The sequence below is a fragment of the Musca autumnalis genome, unplaced genomic scaffold (genome assembly GCF_047663935.1).
Source record: "Musca autumnalis isolate F117 unplaced genomic scaffold, ASM4766393v1 scaffold_1, whole genome shotgun sequence".
Classification (NCBI taxonomy): domain Eukaryota; kingdom Metazoa; phylum Arthropoda; class Insecta; order Diptera; family Muscidae; genus Musca; species Musca autumnalis.
The window spans coordinates 193,239,466-193,257,973 of NW_027411644.1; the positions used below are offsets into that span (position 1 = coordinate 193,239,466).

Sequence of the window (18,508 nt, forward strand, 5' to 3'; positions counted from 1 at the left end):
CACGAGCTTTGTGATTAAGCACCTAAAAATATTTTTAAAAAATCCACGAGCTTTGTGATTAAGCTCCTAAAAATATTTTTAAAAAATCCACGAGCTTTGTGATTAAGCTCCTAAAAATATTTTTAAAAAATCCACGAGCTTTGTGATTAAGCTCCTAAAAATATTTTTAAAAAATCCACGAGCTTTGTGATTAAGCTCCTAAAAATATTTTTAAAAAATCCACGAGCTTTGTGATTAAGCTCCTAAAAATATTTTTAAAAAATCCACGAGCTTTGTGATTAAGCTCCTAAAAATATTTTTAAAAAATCCACGAGCTTTGTGATTAAGCTCCTAAAAATATTTTTAAAAAATCCACGAGCTTTGTGATTAAGCTCCTAAAAATATTTTTAAAAAATCCACGAGCTTTGTGATTAAGCTCCTAAAAATATTTTTAAAAAATCCACGAGCTTTGTGATTAAGCTCCTAAAAATATTTTTAAAAAATCCACGAGCTTTGTGATTAAGCTCCTAAAAATATTTTTAAAAAATCCACGAGCTTTGTGATTAAGCTCCTAAAAATATTTTTAAAAAATCCACGAGCTTTGTGATTAAGCTCCTAAAAATATTTTTAAAAAATCCACGAGCTTTGTGATTAAGCTCCTAAAAATATTTTTAAAAAAATCCACGAGCTTTGTGATTAAGCTTCTGAAAATATTTTTAAAAAATCCACGAGCTTTGTGATTAAGCTCCTAAAAATATTTTTAAAAAATCCACGAGCTTTGTGACTAAGCTCCTAAAAATATTTTTAAAAAATCCACGAGCTTTGTGATTAAGCTCCTAAAAATATTTTTAAAAAATCCACGAGCTTTGTGATTAAGCTCCTAAAATAGTTTTAACAAATCCATGAGCTTTGTGATTTAGCTCCTAAAATAGTTTTAACAAATCCACGAGCTTTGTGATTAAGCTCCTAAAAATATTTTTAAAAAATCCACGAGCTTTGTGATTAAGCTCCTAAAAATATTTTTAAAAAATCCATGAGCTTTGTGATTTAGCTCCTAAAATAGTTTTAACAAATCCACGAGCTTTGTGATTAAGCTCCTAAAAATATTTTTAAAAAATCCACGAGCTTTGTGATTAAGCTCCTAAAAATATTTTTAAAAAATCCACGAGCTCCTAAAAATATTTTTAAAAAATCCACGAGCTCCTAAAAATATTTTTAAAAAATCCACTAGCTCCTAAAAATATTTTTAAAAAATCCACGAGCTCCTAAAAATATTTTTAAAAAATCCACGAGCTCCTAAAAATATTTTTAAAAAATCCACGAGCTCCTAAAAATATTTTTAAAAAATCCACGAGCTCCTAAAAATGTTTTTAAAAAATCCACGAGCTCCTAAAATGTTTTTAAAAAATCCACGAGCTCCTAAAAATATTTTTAAAAAGTACGCGAGCTCCTAAAAATATTTTTAAAAAATCCACGAGCTCCTAAAAATATTTTTAAAAAATCCACGAGCTCCTAAAAATATTTTTAAAAAATCCACGAGCTCCTAAAAATATTTTTAAAAAATCCACGAGCTCCTAAAAATGTTTTTAAAAAATCCACGAGCTCCTAAAAATATTTTCAAAAAATTCACGAGCTTCTAAAAATATTTTTAACAAATCCACGAGCTCCTAAAAATATTTTTAAAAAATCCACGAGCTCCTAAAAATATTTTTAAAAAATCCACGAGCTCCTAAAAATATTTTTAAAAAATCCACGAGCTCCTAAAAATGGTTTTAAAAAATCCACGAGCTCCTAAAAATATTTTTAAAAAATCCACGAGCTCCTAAAAATATTTTTAAAAAATCCACGAGCTCCTAAAAATATTTTTAAAAAATCCACGAGCTCCTAAAAATGTTTTTAAAAAATCCACGAGCTCCTAAAAATATTTTTAAAAAATCCACGAGCTCCTAAAAATATTTTTAAAAATCCACGAGCTCCTAAAAATATTTTTAAAAAATTCACGAGCTCCTAAAAATATTTTTAAAAAATCCACGAGCTCCTAAAAATATTTTTAAAAAATCCACGAGCTTTGTGATTACGCTCCTAAATAATAAAATAAAAATATTTTAAAAAAAAAATCCACGAGCCTTCTGATGAAGATCCTAAAAGTATTTTGTACAAAATCCGCGAGCCCACATGACGAAGCTCCTAAAAATATTTTTAAAATTCCATGAACTGTGTGTGCTCCTTTCAAGACCCCCTTTTGGTCGTCTATAAAATCTACTTTGAATTCTTATTAATGTCCCTTTTCATTTTTTCCTATTTTTTTCTTACAGAGTAAAAACATATTCATCAAAGAGGAGCCAATTGATGGCCTTAAAGATTTGCCACCACCCATATGCAGTATATCGGATATATCAGATCATGAAGCGTCATTAGGTAAGTGTCTATTGAACAGTTGTTGAATAAAACGTAGAGAGCTTTTAATGAACCGCCGTTTTTGTAAACACAAAATTTCTTTGTGAATATTTTTTTTATTATTTATTCGATGCGTTTTTTTATAGTCATTCGCCAGATTGCAAATTTTTTTTTTTTGCTTTTGTCGTGTTACCTTTCCGATAACACTCGAAGCAAAAATAGCATTAATTTTGAAAACAATTAAAAATACATCGAAAAAACATATAGAAATGAGTGATAACAGTGTGAATTTGCTGCTACATAGTGGTGGAGGGAAGTGGGTGGTACAGTGGTTGGGTGAAATGGTTAACAGAGGTCGTTCGTTAGCTGAGCAAGGGGAAGGTGGATATGTGTTTTATCAAAGTTCTTGGAATTCCATTTGCTATATTTTTTTTGCACGCGCAAAGTCTAATTAAGTCAAATATCGTCAAATAAATCATTGCTTGGTAATTTTTGTCTTGGTGGGAGGGTACGAGGTGTGGTTTATTGGTCTCATGTGAACCAAAAAAATTCCTATATAATGTGGGGAAAGTTGCTACATTTATGTAAGTAGCCTCTGTTAAAGAGGCCCTAAGGCATAGATGAACAATATGATTATCTATCGCCTTTACGTTTTCGTACAATTAACCATACAAATGTTCTCTTCGTGCTGACCATTGCCTTAAGATGATTCCTGCACTTTGCCAAGAAAATGAACAATCAGATCCGTTGCTTGGTATCTAGAATATACTGCATTGCCACCTATATATTGAAAGGCTATATAGACCACCAACGTTTAAAACGTATGGATAAACAAAATCAAGTTTTTATAGACGACTAAATTGGGTAATTGTACCGCTACATGTTAAATTTCCCAACCACCCTCGTCAAAATAAATAATGCAGTAAACAATTAACATTGAAGTTTTATGTTATTTTGTTGTGCCATTCTTTCTTTGCTTCAGTTTTTTTCTTTTTGGTTCAAAATAAAACACAACTATCTGTTGGAAAGTAAATACATTTTCAATCGAATATTTCATTACATTTGCCTCACTTTTTTGTTTTGTTTTGCGTTTCAACAAAACAAAATAACTCTGCGACAACACCAAACATCACCAGTGGAGAACAACGGACTGATAAGATAAGAAGACAGACATTTTAATACCCATTCGTTTTTGTTTCGTTTTGTCTTTTTTGCTAACAAAAAATACATTTTTCTTTTTGTTATGACAATTGTGGGAGCGTAATATTTTTTTGGTCGACTTGAGAATTTGTTAGAATACGTTAAAAAGTATACTGCCGACTCTATAGAAGACCTTGAAAGGACCCCTGCCTGCTATAGAAGACCATTAAAGGTCTTCTGTCTACTATAGAAGACCTTAAAAAGTCTGCTAAGGACCTTACTGAAGAAGACCTTTAAGGGCCTTCTGTCTACTAAGAAAGACCTTAAAAGGTCTTCTGTCTACTAGGGAAGGCCTTAAAAGGTATTTTGTCTACTAGAGAATACCCTAAAATATATTCCGTCTACCAGAAAATACCTTAAAAGGTCTTTTGTCTACTAGGGATTACCATAAAAGGTCTTCTGTCTACTAGAGAATACCTTAAAAGGGTTTCTGTCTAGTAGAGAATACCTTAAAAGGTTTTCTTTCGACTAGAAAAGACCTTAAAAGACCTTCGATCTACTATAGAAGTCCTTAAAAGGTCTTCTGTCTACTACAGAATACTACAAAAGGTCTACCGTCCACTAGAGATTACCTTAAAAAGTCTTCCGTCTACTAGGGAATGTCATAATAGGCTTTCTGTCTATCTAGAGAATAATTAATAAGGTCTTCTGTCTTCTAGGGAATACCATAAAAGGTCTTCTGTGTCATATAACGTCTTCTGTCTACTAGGGAATGTGATAAAAAGTCTTCTGTCTACTAGATAATGCCATTAAATGTATCCTGTCTTCTAGAAAATATCATAAAAGGTCTTCTGTCTACTAGAGAATTCCTTAAAATGCCTTCATTCGACTAGAGAAGACCTTAAAAGGTCTTCAGTCTACTATAGAATACCAAAAAACGTCTTCTGTCCCCTAGAGAATATCATAACAGGTGTTCTCTCTACTAGAGAAGACCTTAAATGTTTTTTGTCTATTAGAGAATTGCATAAAAGGTGTTCTGTCTACTAGATATCACTTTAAAAAGAAACTTTAAAAGATCTTCTACTAGAAAATACCATAAAAGGTATTCTATCTACTAGGGAAACCCTTAAAAAGTCTTCTGTCTACTAGCGAATACCATAAAATGTCTTCTGTCTTCTAGAGAATATCTTACTACGGAATACCTTTAACGGTCTTCTGTCTACTTGAGAACACCATAAAAGGTCTTCCGTCTACTAGGGAGTTCTAGAGAAGACCTCATGGGCCTTCTATATCTAGAGAATACCTTAAAATATCTGCTGTCTACTAGAGGCACAAAAAAATCTTCGGTCTATTATATAAGACCTTTAAAGGCCTTTCGTGTACTATAGAAGACCTTAAACGCTCTTCTGTCCACTAGAGATGATCTTAAAAGGTTTTTTGTCTACTAGGGAATGCCATAACAGGTTTTCTGTCTACTATAGAAGACTTTAAAAGGTATTTTGTCTAAAAGGCAAGATCTTAGAAGGTATTCTGTCTACTATAGAAGACCTTAAGAAGCCTTCAGTCTTCTAAAGAATACCTTAGAGAAGACCTAAAAGGTCTTCGGTCTACTATAGAGGGCCTTAGAAGGTCTATTGTCTGCTAGAGAAGACCTTAAAAGGTCTTTTTTCTACGTGAGGATTCCATAGAAGGTCTTCTGTCTACTAGAATACCTAAAAAGGTCTTCGGTCTGCTAGAGAATGCCTTAAAAAGTTTTCTGTCTACTATGGAATGCCATAAAAGGTCTTCTGTCTACTAGAGAATACCTTTAAATTTCCTCTCTCTGCTGTCTGCTAGAGAATATCACAAAATGTCTTCAACCTATAAGAGAAGACTTTAAAAGGTCTTCGGTCTACAAGTAAATACTTTAAGGGGTCTTGTGTCCACTTTGGAAACCCTAAAAGGCCTTCTGTCTACTAGACAATACAATACAAGGTATTCCAATCCCACGGCGGTCGGTTCTATGCACCGGATTGACTCGGACGAATCATCGACCAGGGGCCGTCACCTCAAGAATTATGTGTGTGTGTTCGTGTATTTTTTCACCATGGGAGCGGCAATTTATACCTGCTCCGTGCCGGGATAGAGATGAATACTGGGTCAGTATGTATCTGTTCCATTTGCCAAATCTACATTTACTACATGTTGAAAATGGTGAGATGTAATGGATATAGGGAATAGGTATACTTCCGAGAGAGCTCTGGCCTTAGTCGCACCCAGAATTAGTGTGATATGTATGTTCCTGCTTGCTACTCCAAAACAATGTGTATCCAACTTCGTCGTCGTCGTCGGAATACGAGACGTCCCAGCATCTCCCAAACAACAACAAACGCAGCACCTAACACGACAAGTTGCTGTTCAGCGTCCCGTAAATGCATCATTTCTGCAATTCAATTGCAGCGCAATTTTCGATTATGAGTCGGAAAAAACATCATCAGGAAACAAAGCTCATCTGTAGCTTGCAACGTTACAACGGTTAGAACGTATTGCGGAAGTAACGTACAAGAAGCGAAAGAGAAGGAGAGGATTTGCCTTCCCTATACAACAGTTTGTCCAGTACAGATCTATTTCGCTTGAGCTTAATTTTAGTGACCCATATACATATGATTGTAAAATGTGGAATAGCCGAGGTAGAGTTGCTCAATGTGTACAATCCGTCGACAAATAGCTATGACCTGCGTTATATGTCTGATATAAGTTTGCTTTTAAAGGGTAATAACCATCTGGTGCAAAGGGACTTCAATGGCCATCATGGGTTTGGGCATTCCGTCCTAGGAGAGGTATAACGAGGGCCGAGCAAATTGATAGCTCCACGTTTTGTACGGTGAATGAAGAATATCCTACGAGGATAAGAGGAGATTGCCCCAATTCACCAGATATCACCATTGTAGCACCAGGTCTGATAAGTAACGTATCCTGACAACCCTCAGGGAAGGTGATCCCGTAAATATACCACCCGACTTCATAACCTCTGATTGCAGCACTTTTCTGAACGATTTGCAAGCTGATTGGCAAGGGTTCAGAGAATTAACCAATCACCGCTTCAGAGAGCTGCCCATTCCCTCAAATCCTCGGATAGCTGAGAGAACTTTCCGGGATATCATCACATCAGCAGCCGCTACCTACATACCTGCTGGTCGAATACCCGAAATCAGAACAAATTTCGCAGCAGAGGCGATGTGTCTAGCAAATGAGCGTGATGAGCTTAGTCGTACAAATCCTGAAGACCCAAAGGTTTGAGAACTTAATCTTGAAGTCAACAAGCTAGTTGGCGAACATAAGCGGAAAAAGTAGCTAGACCACCTGAAACAATGCAACATGGGTACAGGATTCAGAAAATTGTGGCCAACGGTTAAATCAATCTCGAATCTGAGAAAGAAGGATGATAGAACGGTTGTTGCTTTCAGCGGTGTGTCAGTAACTGATCGGAAAAGGTGCGCCTGTTATTTTAACCGGTAGTTTATAGAGCATGCCGAGAGTGATAGGGCGTAGAGAAGGAAGTACCGCGACAGTTTACGATGGGCGATGTTGCAGACGTCATCAGAAACGCGAAATCATCAAAAGCAAGTGTCCTTAACCTATCATTTTACCAGAATCCTGGAAAGTTGGCAGGTTGGTCCAGCTACTGAAGTCTGTGTGCCTAACCTATCATTGTACCAGAAGCCTGGAAATTTGGCAGGGTGGTCCAGCTGCTGACAAGGATGACAGCAGGGGGTGAATCGTACAGAATCGATTTTACTCCTATCGCCAGTAGCAAAGATTCTAAAGGCTCTATTCCTACCAACGATGTGAAGCTGTTTTCCAGTTGCCCAACGTCAACATATCAGTAGAGGACTGATTCAGAGCATGCCGTGCTACCGAAAAGTCGTTTTGGCACTTGACCTTGAAGGCCTTCGATACCGTGAATCATGCCAAGCTGTTCGAGGATATAGTGGAAATAAGAAAAAATAAAACCAAACCCGTAGAGAGAAACAGGGAGTTCCCCAAGGCGGGAAGATATTTTCGTAACTGTTTAACGTACACCTTTCTAAAATTCCACACCCTCCAGACGGCATAGAGATGGTAATGTATGCAGATGATTGTACGATCTTGACGTGGTCGATGGTGCACGGATTCCGACCACTAACTGTCCCAAAAGCCACAGATATTTGGGATAATATGATGATGAGGAATATGAAAATATCCGCCGCTAAGTCCACTGCCACACTGTTTATCACTTGGACGGCTGAAATGAGGCTCCCACTGAACATAGTGGCCGATGGTGCACGGATTCCGACCACTAACTGTTCCAAAAGCCACAGATATTTGAGATAAGATCAGAAGTATTAACAAGGTCCTCAAGTCGCTGGCCGGGTCCTGACAAAGAAAGTTTGTTGACCTCTTTCAAAGCAATTGGCCGGTCTGTGGTCAGAAGTAGGAACAAGGTCCTCAAGTCGCTGGCCGGCAGCACTTGGGGTCCTGACAAAGAAAGTTTGTTGACCTCTTACAAAGCAATTGGCCGGTCTGTGGTAAGCTATGCGACGCCAGCGTGGTATGCAAATGTTAGAGCTACCCAGTGGAATAATACTCAAAACTTCCAGAATGCCGCCCTGAAGATTGTAACAGGGTTCCTCCATGACACCATCGTCATGAGGAGACGAAGGTTTTGCCGGTGCATCAGCACAACAGGATGTTGTCGATGCAGAACCTGCTTGGATGTTACCGCCGTGAGCATCCCTGTCACGATTTAAAGGTCAGGCTTCCCCCACCCAAGCACGTCAGGAAAGGTCCAAATGTAAAAACGAGAACCTCTAGACCAGCGATCCTATCAAGCAGGCTTGGATTGCAATCACACTGATGCAGTGGCGCAGGCAGTACATAGATACCGTGTGAATGCCGTAGGGCCACCCCATCTATCGCAGCAGAAGAACGTTAGCTTCGAAGGCAAACACGAGTGGTTTTTGCCCAATTAAGTTCCGGTCGATGCAGCCGCCTCAAGTAATATTGGGCTCGAATTGATGCCAAATGCCTAGCATGCGTATTGGGACCACACGAAACGCTGCATTTGTTTAGCTGCCCAGCTAACCCAACTAATATGTCTCCTGATTCTTTATGGACGTAATCAGTCTAGGTTGCAAAATTTTTGAGTCTACATTCTAGACTCTAGATACGGAGGAAACCGATCCTGATAACTGAAATAATATACAATACCCCCTGAAAGTTTTTTTGTCTACAAGGGTCTTCTGTTTACTTTAGAAGACCTGAAAATGCATTTTGTCTATCTGAGAACACCTAGGAAGGTATTGTAATATTTGTTCCTTAACTAAATTAACACACTGATTCGGAGGAGAGATTTTCGCTTATTAAAAATAATGTATAAGGTGCAGAGAATTACTTTTCCTTCTATTTAATTACCATCAACACCTGACGATCGATTTTAAGAATATATTGTTCTCTGTAAAAAAAAGTAATTACCGGCTGAGGAACGCGTGTGTGCAGATATTAATTTCTTTTATCATTCAAATATGACACACGTATTTATATGCATGTCCAAAAATGTCAAATCTGTCATTTGCTGTTTACTGAAAAATGAAGGTTACGAAGGTTTGTTTACTTATCAACGAACATTTTCAAGAAATCCATCCGACCCCCTACAAATGAAATCTAAAATCAAAACGAAAAGTTCAAAAATTTGTTATGCAAAATGCACAACATTAGCTGTGGATGGATGAATGGATGGATGAATGATTGTTCGGTTGGCTGGTTGGGCGGGTGGTCATCGAATTTTATGGGAACGTGGCGTGGCGGTCACCAACAATGTTTTTTTTTTTGTTGGGCCTGCACATGGAGAGCCAAAGGCAAAAATGATTAGCCATGTTTTCAATTTAATCAAAAATTCCCAGATTTTTTCATGGATATTTCTTGAGCGAGCATTCGGAGGCGATCGTATAACTTTTCATCAAATAAAAGTCACGTCGTTTATTTCCGGTCAAATAAGCAACAATCACACAACAATTACAAAAACAACAGTAGCAGCAATCCAAAGCAACAACGACCATATCAAACAAATAAAATGTGTGGAATAAAATAAAAAAAAATTATGAACAAATCACAAAAAGAGCAAATGAAGAAAAAAATATATGCCCGCGCCTAGAAGAACCTTATTTGCATGCCAGCCCATAATGAGCAGTAAGTAGCTGCCAGCAAAAAATTACAAACAAAAACTAAACACCACAAATGATTTGTTATTGTTTTTTTGTTGTTGCTGTTTGTTTGAGGATTCTCCTCTCAAAGAATCGTTTGGTGTGTGACTTCTAGTCTTAAGTACACTGCAGCAGTTGTTGTGTTCATATCCAAATAGTAGTGGGACGGACAGACAGCCCTGCAAGTTGCAACTCCTCCAAATGCATTGGCATTCGTATATTTGTATAGTTGCTGTATTTGTTTTCTTTGAGTTTCGCAGTTCTGCACGCCTTTATTGCCCACCACCCCCATCCAAGAGTTCTTTTCCTCACCTAGAAGGTTCGTTGGTATATTGCTGCTTTCTTCCTTATCGTATCGTAAGCAACCATTTGTAACCATATTGTAATTTATTTGGTATCTTTAAGTTTGTTTGTTTTTGTTGTTTTTTTCGGTCTTGTTGTAACTTCTTGCGCCTAGAAGATAGGCCAGGCAAAAAAACGACGCACTCAATCGTTTTGCGCTCACTCAGAAACAAAAATAGAAATTATGAATGGCATAAAAATGATTGAATTGTATTTCCCCACACACTGCACCACGCGCAGATGGTTAGGCCCATTACATTGCCGGGCTGACTAAGCGATAGCGATGCGTTTGTTATGCAGTGGTGGGCAAATAAATAGTAAAAAATCCTTTTTTGTCTTTGAAGACCAGAACGTCTTCTCATAGAAGACCAGAAGACCTTGTCATGGATAACGAGAAGGACTTCTCAAAGAAGACCAGAAGGTATTCTCATAGATAACCAGAAGGCTTTCTTATAGTCTGGTCTTCTTTGAAGACATTCTGGTCTTTTTCTATGCGAAGACCTTCTGATCTTCTATGAGAATACCTTCAGGTCTTCTATGAGAATACCTTCAGGTCTTCTACGAGACCTTCTTGTCTTCTATGAGAAGACCTTCTGGTCTTCTATGAGAAGACCTTCCGGTCTTCTATGAAAAGACCTTCTGGTCTTCTATGAGAAGACCTTCCGGTCTTCTATGAAAAGACCTTCTGGTCTTCTATGAGAAGACCTGCTGGTCTTCTATGAGAATACCTTCTGGTCTTTTATGAGAAGACCTTTTGGTCTTTTATGAGAAGACCTTCTGGTCTTCTATGAGAAGACCGTCTGGTCTTCTATAAGAAGACTCTGGTGTTCTATGAGAAGACCTCCTGGTCTTCTATGAGAATACCTTCTGGTCTTTTAAGAGAAGACGTTCTGGTCTTCTTCTATGAGAATACCTTCTGGTCTTCTTCTATGAGAATACCTTCTGGTATTCTATGAGAGACCTTCTGGTCTTCTATGAGAAGGCCTTCTTGTCTTCTATGAGAATACCTTCAGGTCTTCTATGAGAAGACCTTTTGATCTTCTATGAGAAGACCTTCTGGTGTTCTATGAGAAGACCTTCTGGTCTTCTATGAGAATACATTCGGGTCTTCTATGAGAAGACCTTTTGATCTTCTATGAGAAGACCTTCTGGTCTTCTATGAGAAGACCTTCTGGTCTTCTATGAGAAGACCTTCTGGTCTTCTATGAGCAGACCCTCTGGTCTTCTATGAGAAGACGTTCTGGTCTTCTTCTATGAGAATACTAGCTGGTCTTCTATGAGAGTCTTTGTGAGAAGACATTCTGGTCTTCTATGAGAGTCTTTGTGAGAAGACCTTCTGGTCTTCTATGAGAATACCTTCAGGTCTTCTATGGGAAGATCTTTTGGTCTTCTATGGGAAGACCTTCTGGTCTTCTATGAGAAAACCTTCTGGTCTTCTATGAGAATACCTTCAGGTCTTCTATGAGAAGACTTTCTGGTCTTTTCTGAGAAGACCTTTTGCTCTTCTATGGGAAGACCTTCTGGTCTTCTATGGGAAGACCTTCTGGTCTTCTATGAGAAGACCTTCTGGTCTTCTATGAGAAGACCTTCTGGTCTTCTGTGAGAAGACCTTCTGGTCTTCTATGAGAATACTTTCTGGTCTTTTCTGAGAATACCTTCTGGTCTTTTATGAGAAGACCTTTTGGTCTTCTATGGGAAGACCTTCTGGTCTTCTATGGGAAGACCTTCTGGTCTTCTATGAGAAGACTTTCTGGTCTTTTCTGAGAAGACCTTTTGCTCTTCTATGGGAAGACCTTCTGGTCTTCTATGGGAAGACCTTCTGGTCTTCTATGGGAAGACCTTCTGGTCTTCTATGAGAAGACCTTCTGGTCTTCTGTGAGAAGACCTTCTGGTCTTCTATGAGAATACTTTCTGGTCTTTTCTGAGAATACCTTCTGGTCTTTTATGAGAAGACCTTTTGGTCTTCTATGGGAAGACCTTCTGGTCTTCTATGGGAAGACCTTCTGGTCTTCTATGAGAAGACCTTCTGGTCTTCAATGAGAAAACCTTCTGGTCTTCTATGAGAAGACTTTTTGGTCTTCTATGAGAAGACCTTCTTTTCTTTTATGAGAAAACTTTCTTGTCTTCTATGAGAAGACCTTCTTTTCTTTTATGAGAAGACTTTCTTGTCTTCTATGGGAAGATTTTCTGGTCTTCTATAAAAAGAAATTTTGGTGTTCTATAATAAGACATTCCGGTCTATTATAAGAAGACCTTTTGGTCTTCTATGAGAAGACATACTGGTCTTCCTATGTGAAGACTTTCTATGAGAAGACCTTCTGCTCTTTAATAAGAAAACCTTCTGGTCTTCTATGAGACGACCGTCTGGTCTTCAATGAGAAAAACTTCTGGGCTTCTATGAGAAGAAGAATATTTATGGAAAGTCCATCTGGTCTTCAATGATAAGACCATCTGGTGATGTTTGAGAAGACCTTCTGGCCTCCTATGACAAGATCTTCTGGTCTTTTATGAGAGGACCTTCTGGTCTTATCTAAAGAAACTTTCAGGTCTTCTAGGACAAATCCTTCTGGTCTTGTATAAGAAGACTTTCTGGTCTTATTTGGTGTTCTCCAAGTACGGCATTCACACTTCACCTTTGTACCGCCCGAGTAACTGAATCAGTGTGAAAGCTATTCAAGCCTGTATGATAGGCTCCCTCCCCAGATCATGAAATTCTATCCTAATGTGCTTGGGTGGAGGAAGCCTGTCCAATAGATCTTGACAGCGAAACTCACGGCGGTACTACCGTATTACACCCAAAATCTAGCTGTGGCTTGCCCGGACGACTTAAACGTGCTGTCGAACGTTATGCTGGGAATGTTGGTGTTCGGAATCAGGATACCATATACCAATAGGTTCAGCGGGAGACCCACTTCAGCCATCTAGGTGTTGAATAGTATGGCAGTGGATTTGGCGGCGAATATTTTCATATTCCTCAGATGGAAGAACTGTACTAAGTTAGCTAAGTAGACATTTAATCTATCACATATGTACCGACGCCAATATCGTACAATCATCCGCATGCATTACAATCTCTATTTCGTCTGGAGGGTGTATAATTTCAGAAAGATAGAGGTTAGACAGTTCCGAAGAACTCCCTGTTTCACTCTTCGGGTCTTCGACTTGTTATTTCTAATTTCCACAAACGAATGAAGCCAACACATAAAGTTGACTATCTAACGCTTCATGCACGGCTGGAGCGAAGTTTTCTCTACATCAGCTTTCTCACATAGTTGAAGGCAACGAAGGCCTTTGATAGGTCAAGAGCCACCGGTCGTATGGTCTGTTCTGGTGCAGTCCACGACTGATATGTGTGGATATGGCGTGTGATGCTGATGTGGTGCTGTACATTTCCGGAATCAATGCTGATGCAGGGCAACTGGGAAACTGATTCTTTTCATCATTTGGAGAAGTAGTGCCTCTAGAATCTTTGCTACTGGCGGCAAGAGGGAAATCGGCGGCCAGTACGATTCACCTTTGCTGGCATCCATGCCTGGCTTCAGTAGCGGTCCAACCTGCCAACATTCCAGACTTCTGATACAATATGGGTGGGAGGACATTTGTTAAATACTCATTCCCGGGTTCACTCAGTTGCGTAAGCATTTCCATTAAAATTCCGTGTGGCCCACCGCTTTGGGTGATTTCGAGTTTCGGATGACGACTGCAACTTCGCACTCCTATTCGCCCTATCACTTTGGGGGTGCTCTGTAAATTGTCCGTTAAAATAACACTAACTGACACGCCGTGGAAAGGAACAGCCGTTCCATTCTCGAATCTGGGAATGAAAGATGATATTCTTTTTCGAATTCAAGAATGATTTAACTGTTGCCCTCAATTTACTTAATCCTGTACCCATTGCTTCAGGTGGTCTAGCAGCTTTTCCGATTATGTTCGCCTCCTAGCTTGTTGACTTCAGGAGTAAGATCTCTAACCCTCGAGTCATCAGGGTTCTTACGACGAAGACCATTACGCTCATTTGTTTGTACAGTCGCATCTGCTGGAAAATTTGGTCTGATTTCGTTTATTCTACCAGCAGGTATGTGGTGAGCGACTGCAGCTGTGATGATGTCCCGAAAAGATTCCTCCGCTGTCTAAGGATCTGAAGGAATGGACATCTCTCTGACCTACCACACCCATGACGCTCATTTGCTAGTCGCGTGGCCTCTGATGGAAATCTGGTCTGATTTCGGCGGCTATTCAACTTGCAGTTATGTGGCGAGCTGATGTCCCGGAAAATTCTCTCAGCTAGCTGAGGATCTAAAGCAGGGATTGGTAAATTCTCTAAACCCTTGCCAATCAACTTTTCCATGGTTCAGAAAAGTACGGTGGTCAGAGGTTGTGAAGTCGAGTGGTCTGTTAACGGAGACGATGATCGGAAGAAAGTCTGAGCCAAGGGGAACTACGGTTTTCCAAGACACGTCATTTATCAGACCCGGTGTCACAATGGTAATATCTGACGAGCATTTTATCATCGTAGTAGCGTCTTCGTTCACCTTGCATGTGGAGCTAGCTATCAATTTTCTTGGCCAGGTCGGTCCTATGGTCATAACATATGATGGAACGACAAACCTCATGGTGAACTTTGAAAGCCCCTAGCAGCAGACGGTTACTGCCTTCCAAAAGCGGATTTTTACCAAACATATAATGCAGGGCACAAATATTGGTACATATTGAGCTCTACCTCCACAGTCCTTCACTTTTCTGTGTGGGTCAATAGAGTCAAGCTCAAGCGTTATAGACTGGTGTATAAGGAAGACATGTCATCTTTTTCCTCCGCTATTTGTACAACCCTTCCGCAAAACTGTGTTGTTGAACTGGATCGTTTCCTGGATCGCGGCTACTCATAAAGGCTTCTATTTCGCTGACTCTGTTGCGGTGATCGATGTAATTGAGTTGCAGGAACGACACATTTTCAGGGCGCTGAACAACAGTTATAAGCTGGGTTTGTTGTTGTTGGGAGTGTTGTGGGGGTGTTTCGTTTTTCGACGACGACAATCAATCTGACAATGAAGTTGGAGGCAAACTGGGAGATGATCTGGGTGGTTACTCTGTATTGCGATGCGTTTGCGTTTTGGTATTTTGTTAGCGCAAGATATTTGCGTTAACACACGATTTTGACATATGCTTTTGTATTACAGATTGCGGCGGTGCCAGAAAGGAAAAAAGGAACAGAAATAATGGCGAAAGGAGATACTAAAACGTATTAGAAACGCATTTAATTTCCTTACGCATCGCATTTTCCAGCAGCAAGCAGCAACAACACTCCTATATTCGTACCTGTATTTCTGGAGGCGGCTAAGGTCAGACCAGCCTCGGAATTGCATCCATGTTGACATGTGATGGTTGCGGATCTGAAAAACGAAACAGATCCTTGGCCCAAGGTTTTGCTTTATCACGAGACGGACCAAACGAGCTCAGAGCAGGCAGTCTTGGAAAATGGCGAAAAAAATATTCAAACACATAATTGTTGAGGTGATTGGCCCCTGGTCGAAGATTCCTCCGAGCAATCCAGTGCATAGAAGCGGCCGCCGTGTATTTACTTTGCCCTGCCTTACGCATTGTTTCTTTTTTTGGAAATTTTGGACCAAGTTTCTATTATATGAATATAAATAAATATTTAAAAGAAATATTTAACTTTTTCGGAACATGTGCTACATAGCATAGCATGACTGTGCGCAGGATTATTTTGTTGTTGGCAATCAAATGGAGGCCTCTTTGTCTGACGACAACACCACCACGCACATGAAAATTGCACTTTAATAAAGTTTATTTTCTTTCTATCATTTCTTGATTTCATTGATACCACCTTGCCATCCACCATCTTTACCCCCCTCTCATTCGCAATTTCTCTTGCGAACTTCTTTACATAATTTTTTTTATTATTAAATATTGTTTTTGTGGCTTTGCTGATAATTTTTATTTTAAATGGTACTATGGTGGGTTGCCCCCACCATCCATGTGACACACAGTCATTCATTGGATTAATGAATGGTTGTGGATGGATGACTAGTCGGTTGGTTGGATGGTTGGATAGATAGATGGATGGATGGTTTCTATGGTGTGGTGTGCCGCCGAACCGCGTTGTAACTGAAAAGTAGGTGTGTTTTTGATTGAAATTAACCAAGTGTCAGAAAATTTTCTTTTAATAAATCTTTTTTTTTTCTTTTTCTTTCTTGGCAAAATTTTTACAGTTTGCTTGCATTTTCCAATAGTATTTGCATACACTGACATACACACACACACGCTCAAAGTTATTAATAGTCAAATGTTAATGAACTATGCAAATACAAATGTAAACTGAATGGCGGCGTAAAATAAAATTATTTATTCATTTTCTATAATGAATAATTTCATGGCATATGAATGGATGGATAGAACAAATTGAAAAGTCAAAACAATAAAATGCATTTAATTATAACATTTTATTTAAAAGAATAAAACAAAAGCCTGATTGGAATTTCTATTTGTCCATGATTGTGGACAATAATTTTCTCTATATAATCTATATGTAAATGCACTAAAACGACCCAAACTAATTTTGTTTACGAACACAAAGAAATAATTGTTGGGGTGCTGGCCCCTGGTCGAAGATTCCTCCAAGTCAATCTGGTGCATAGAACCGGCCGCGGTGGGATTGGAAAATTAGTTCGCTATTGGAGGGCAATAACCGTCTGATACTAGGAGATTTCAATGCTTATTATGAGCTTTGGCATACCGTCCTAGGCAGTGGTCAGAGAGGTACAGTGTTGACCGAGGAAATTTATAGCTCCTCATTTTGCATAGTAAACGAAGACTCTCTTACGAGGATAAGACTATATTGCCACAGCTCTTCAGACATCACCATTGTGGCACCTGGTCTGATAAATGACGTGGCATGGTAACCCGTTATTTCCCTTGGCTCAGACCCTCTTCCGATTTTCGCCTCCGTTAACAGATCACCCGTCTTCATAACCTCTGACCGCCGTATTTTTCTGAAGCATGGTAACGATGATTGGCAAAAGTTCGAAGAATACTTGGAGACAGTCGGGCCCTTAGTTGTTTAAGTAGTTTTGCACGTCAAGTGTTTGATATGAGAAGGACTAGACTTAGTGGAGGAGAGTTGGTGTTGGTGCGGCATCGTGTTCATTGTTGGTGGTCCTGTTTTGTCCGATCCGGGGCTGTTTGGATTCCAACTGGTAGTAGTCTTTGGCTACGAAGCTTGACCGGAGGCTATATTCTGGTTCCGCGAGTGCCAGGTACCCTAGGTCCTCGATGTGGCCTAGCAGTTGGTGTTGCCCCCTTGTGGTTAGAGCTTTGCTCGTATGTGGAGTTGCATTATCAACCGGGTGCCTGGCCTAAAGAAAGGCAGGAGATTAGATAGGATCTGCTTCGCAATCACGTGTGGGCGAATTGGTACTCGTGCATTTTTTGCGTGGTCGTTGGTTGTTGTTGTAACAGTGTTTATTATTATGTTTGTATCTTCGTTCTTCTGTTCAATCTGGATCTGGGTCTATCTCCAGTTCAAGGAAAGTGGCTGCTTCGATGGGATGTAACCACAGCTACACTGAAGTTAGATAAGTGTGTTTGGCGGGGCAGTTGAAAAGGTGTTTTGTGTCGTGCGGGCCCATGCCGCATACTGGACAGATGTCTTGCACGACGAGGTCGATTTCTGTCCAATAAGAATTTAGGCGACTGCAATATCCCGAGCGTAGTTGAGCCAAAACTACTCTAGTTTGTCGTGACAGCTGACGCTCCTCAGCTTCGATAGATGGAGGATGTACTCCTATGACTTTATTCACATTATATTTGCTTACGGCCTTAGCAACTGCATCCGTGTTCAGTGGTCGTGGTAGACTCAATGTATTCACGCGGTGTTAACAGTTCTGTGAGGCAGACCGCAAGGTAGGTACTCACATAAAACACACTTAGATCCTCGGGTAGCTGAGAGAATTTTTTAGAACATCATCACCGCTGCAGCCGCTCGCTATACCTGCTGGTCAAATACCCGAAATCAGACCAAATTTCCCAGCAGAGGCGACGGTACTAGCAAATGAGCATGATGAGCTTCTTCGTGCTAACCCTGAAGACCTAATAGAGACTTACTGTTGAAGTACTTAAAAAAGCGTGGCTAGATAACCGGGAACAATGCCAAATTTATACGGATGGTACCGTTGTGGGCCATTGTGGTCGAATCTTTCTCGAATCCGGGAGAGAAGGACAATACTGTTACTTTCAACGGTGTGACAGTAACTGATCGGAAAAGGTGCGAGTGTTATTTAACCAGCAGTTTATAGAGCACCCCGAGAGTGATGGGGCGAAGAGAAATGTGCTACGACATATAAAAAGAGCCCTCCCAGCAAATGAAGTACAATCACGATGTTGCAACCGTCATCCGAAATCATCCAAAGCGT

The 18,508-nt window shown here is 39.5% G+C and overlaps 1 protein-coding gene across 1 annotated transcript in view; it reads left to right on the forward strand.

Annotated features, from left to right (window-relative positions):
* Nucleotides 1-18,508, forward strand: part of pnt (ETS transcription factor pointed) — a 487,180-nt gene that overhangs the window by 94,202 nt on the left and 374,470 nt on the right. Inside the window, exon 4 of the mRNA XM_073959416.1 lies at nt 2,295-2,397. Within this exon, the coding sequence (XP_073815517.1) occupies nt 2,295-2,397 (103 nt within the window). The remainder of the gene's footprint in view (nt 1-2,294; nt 2,398-18,508) is intronic.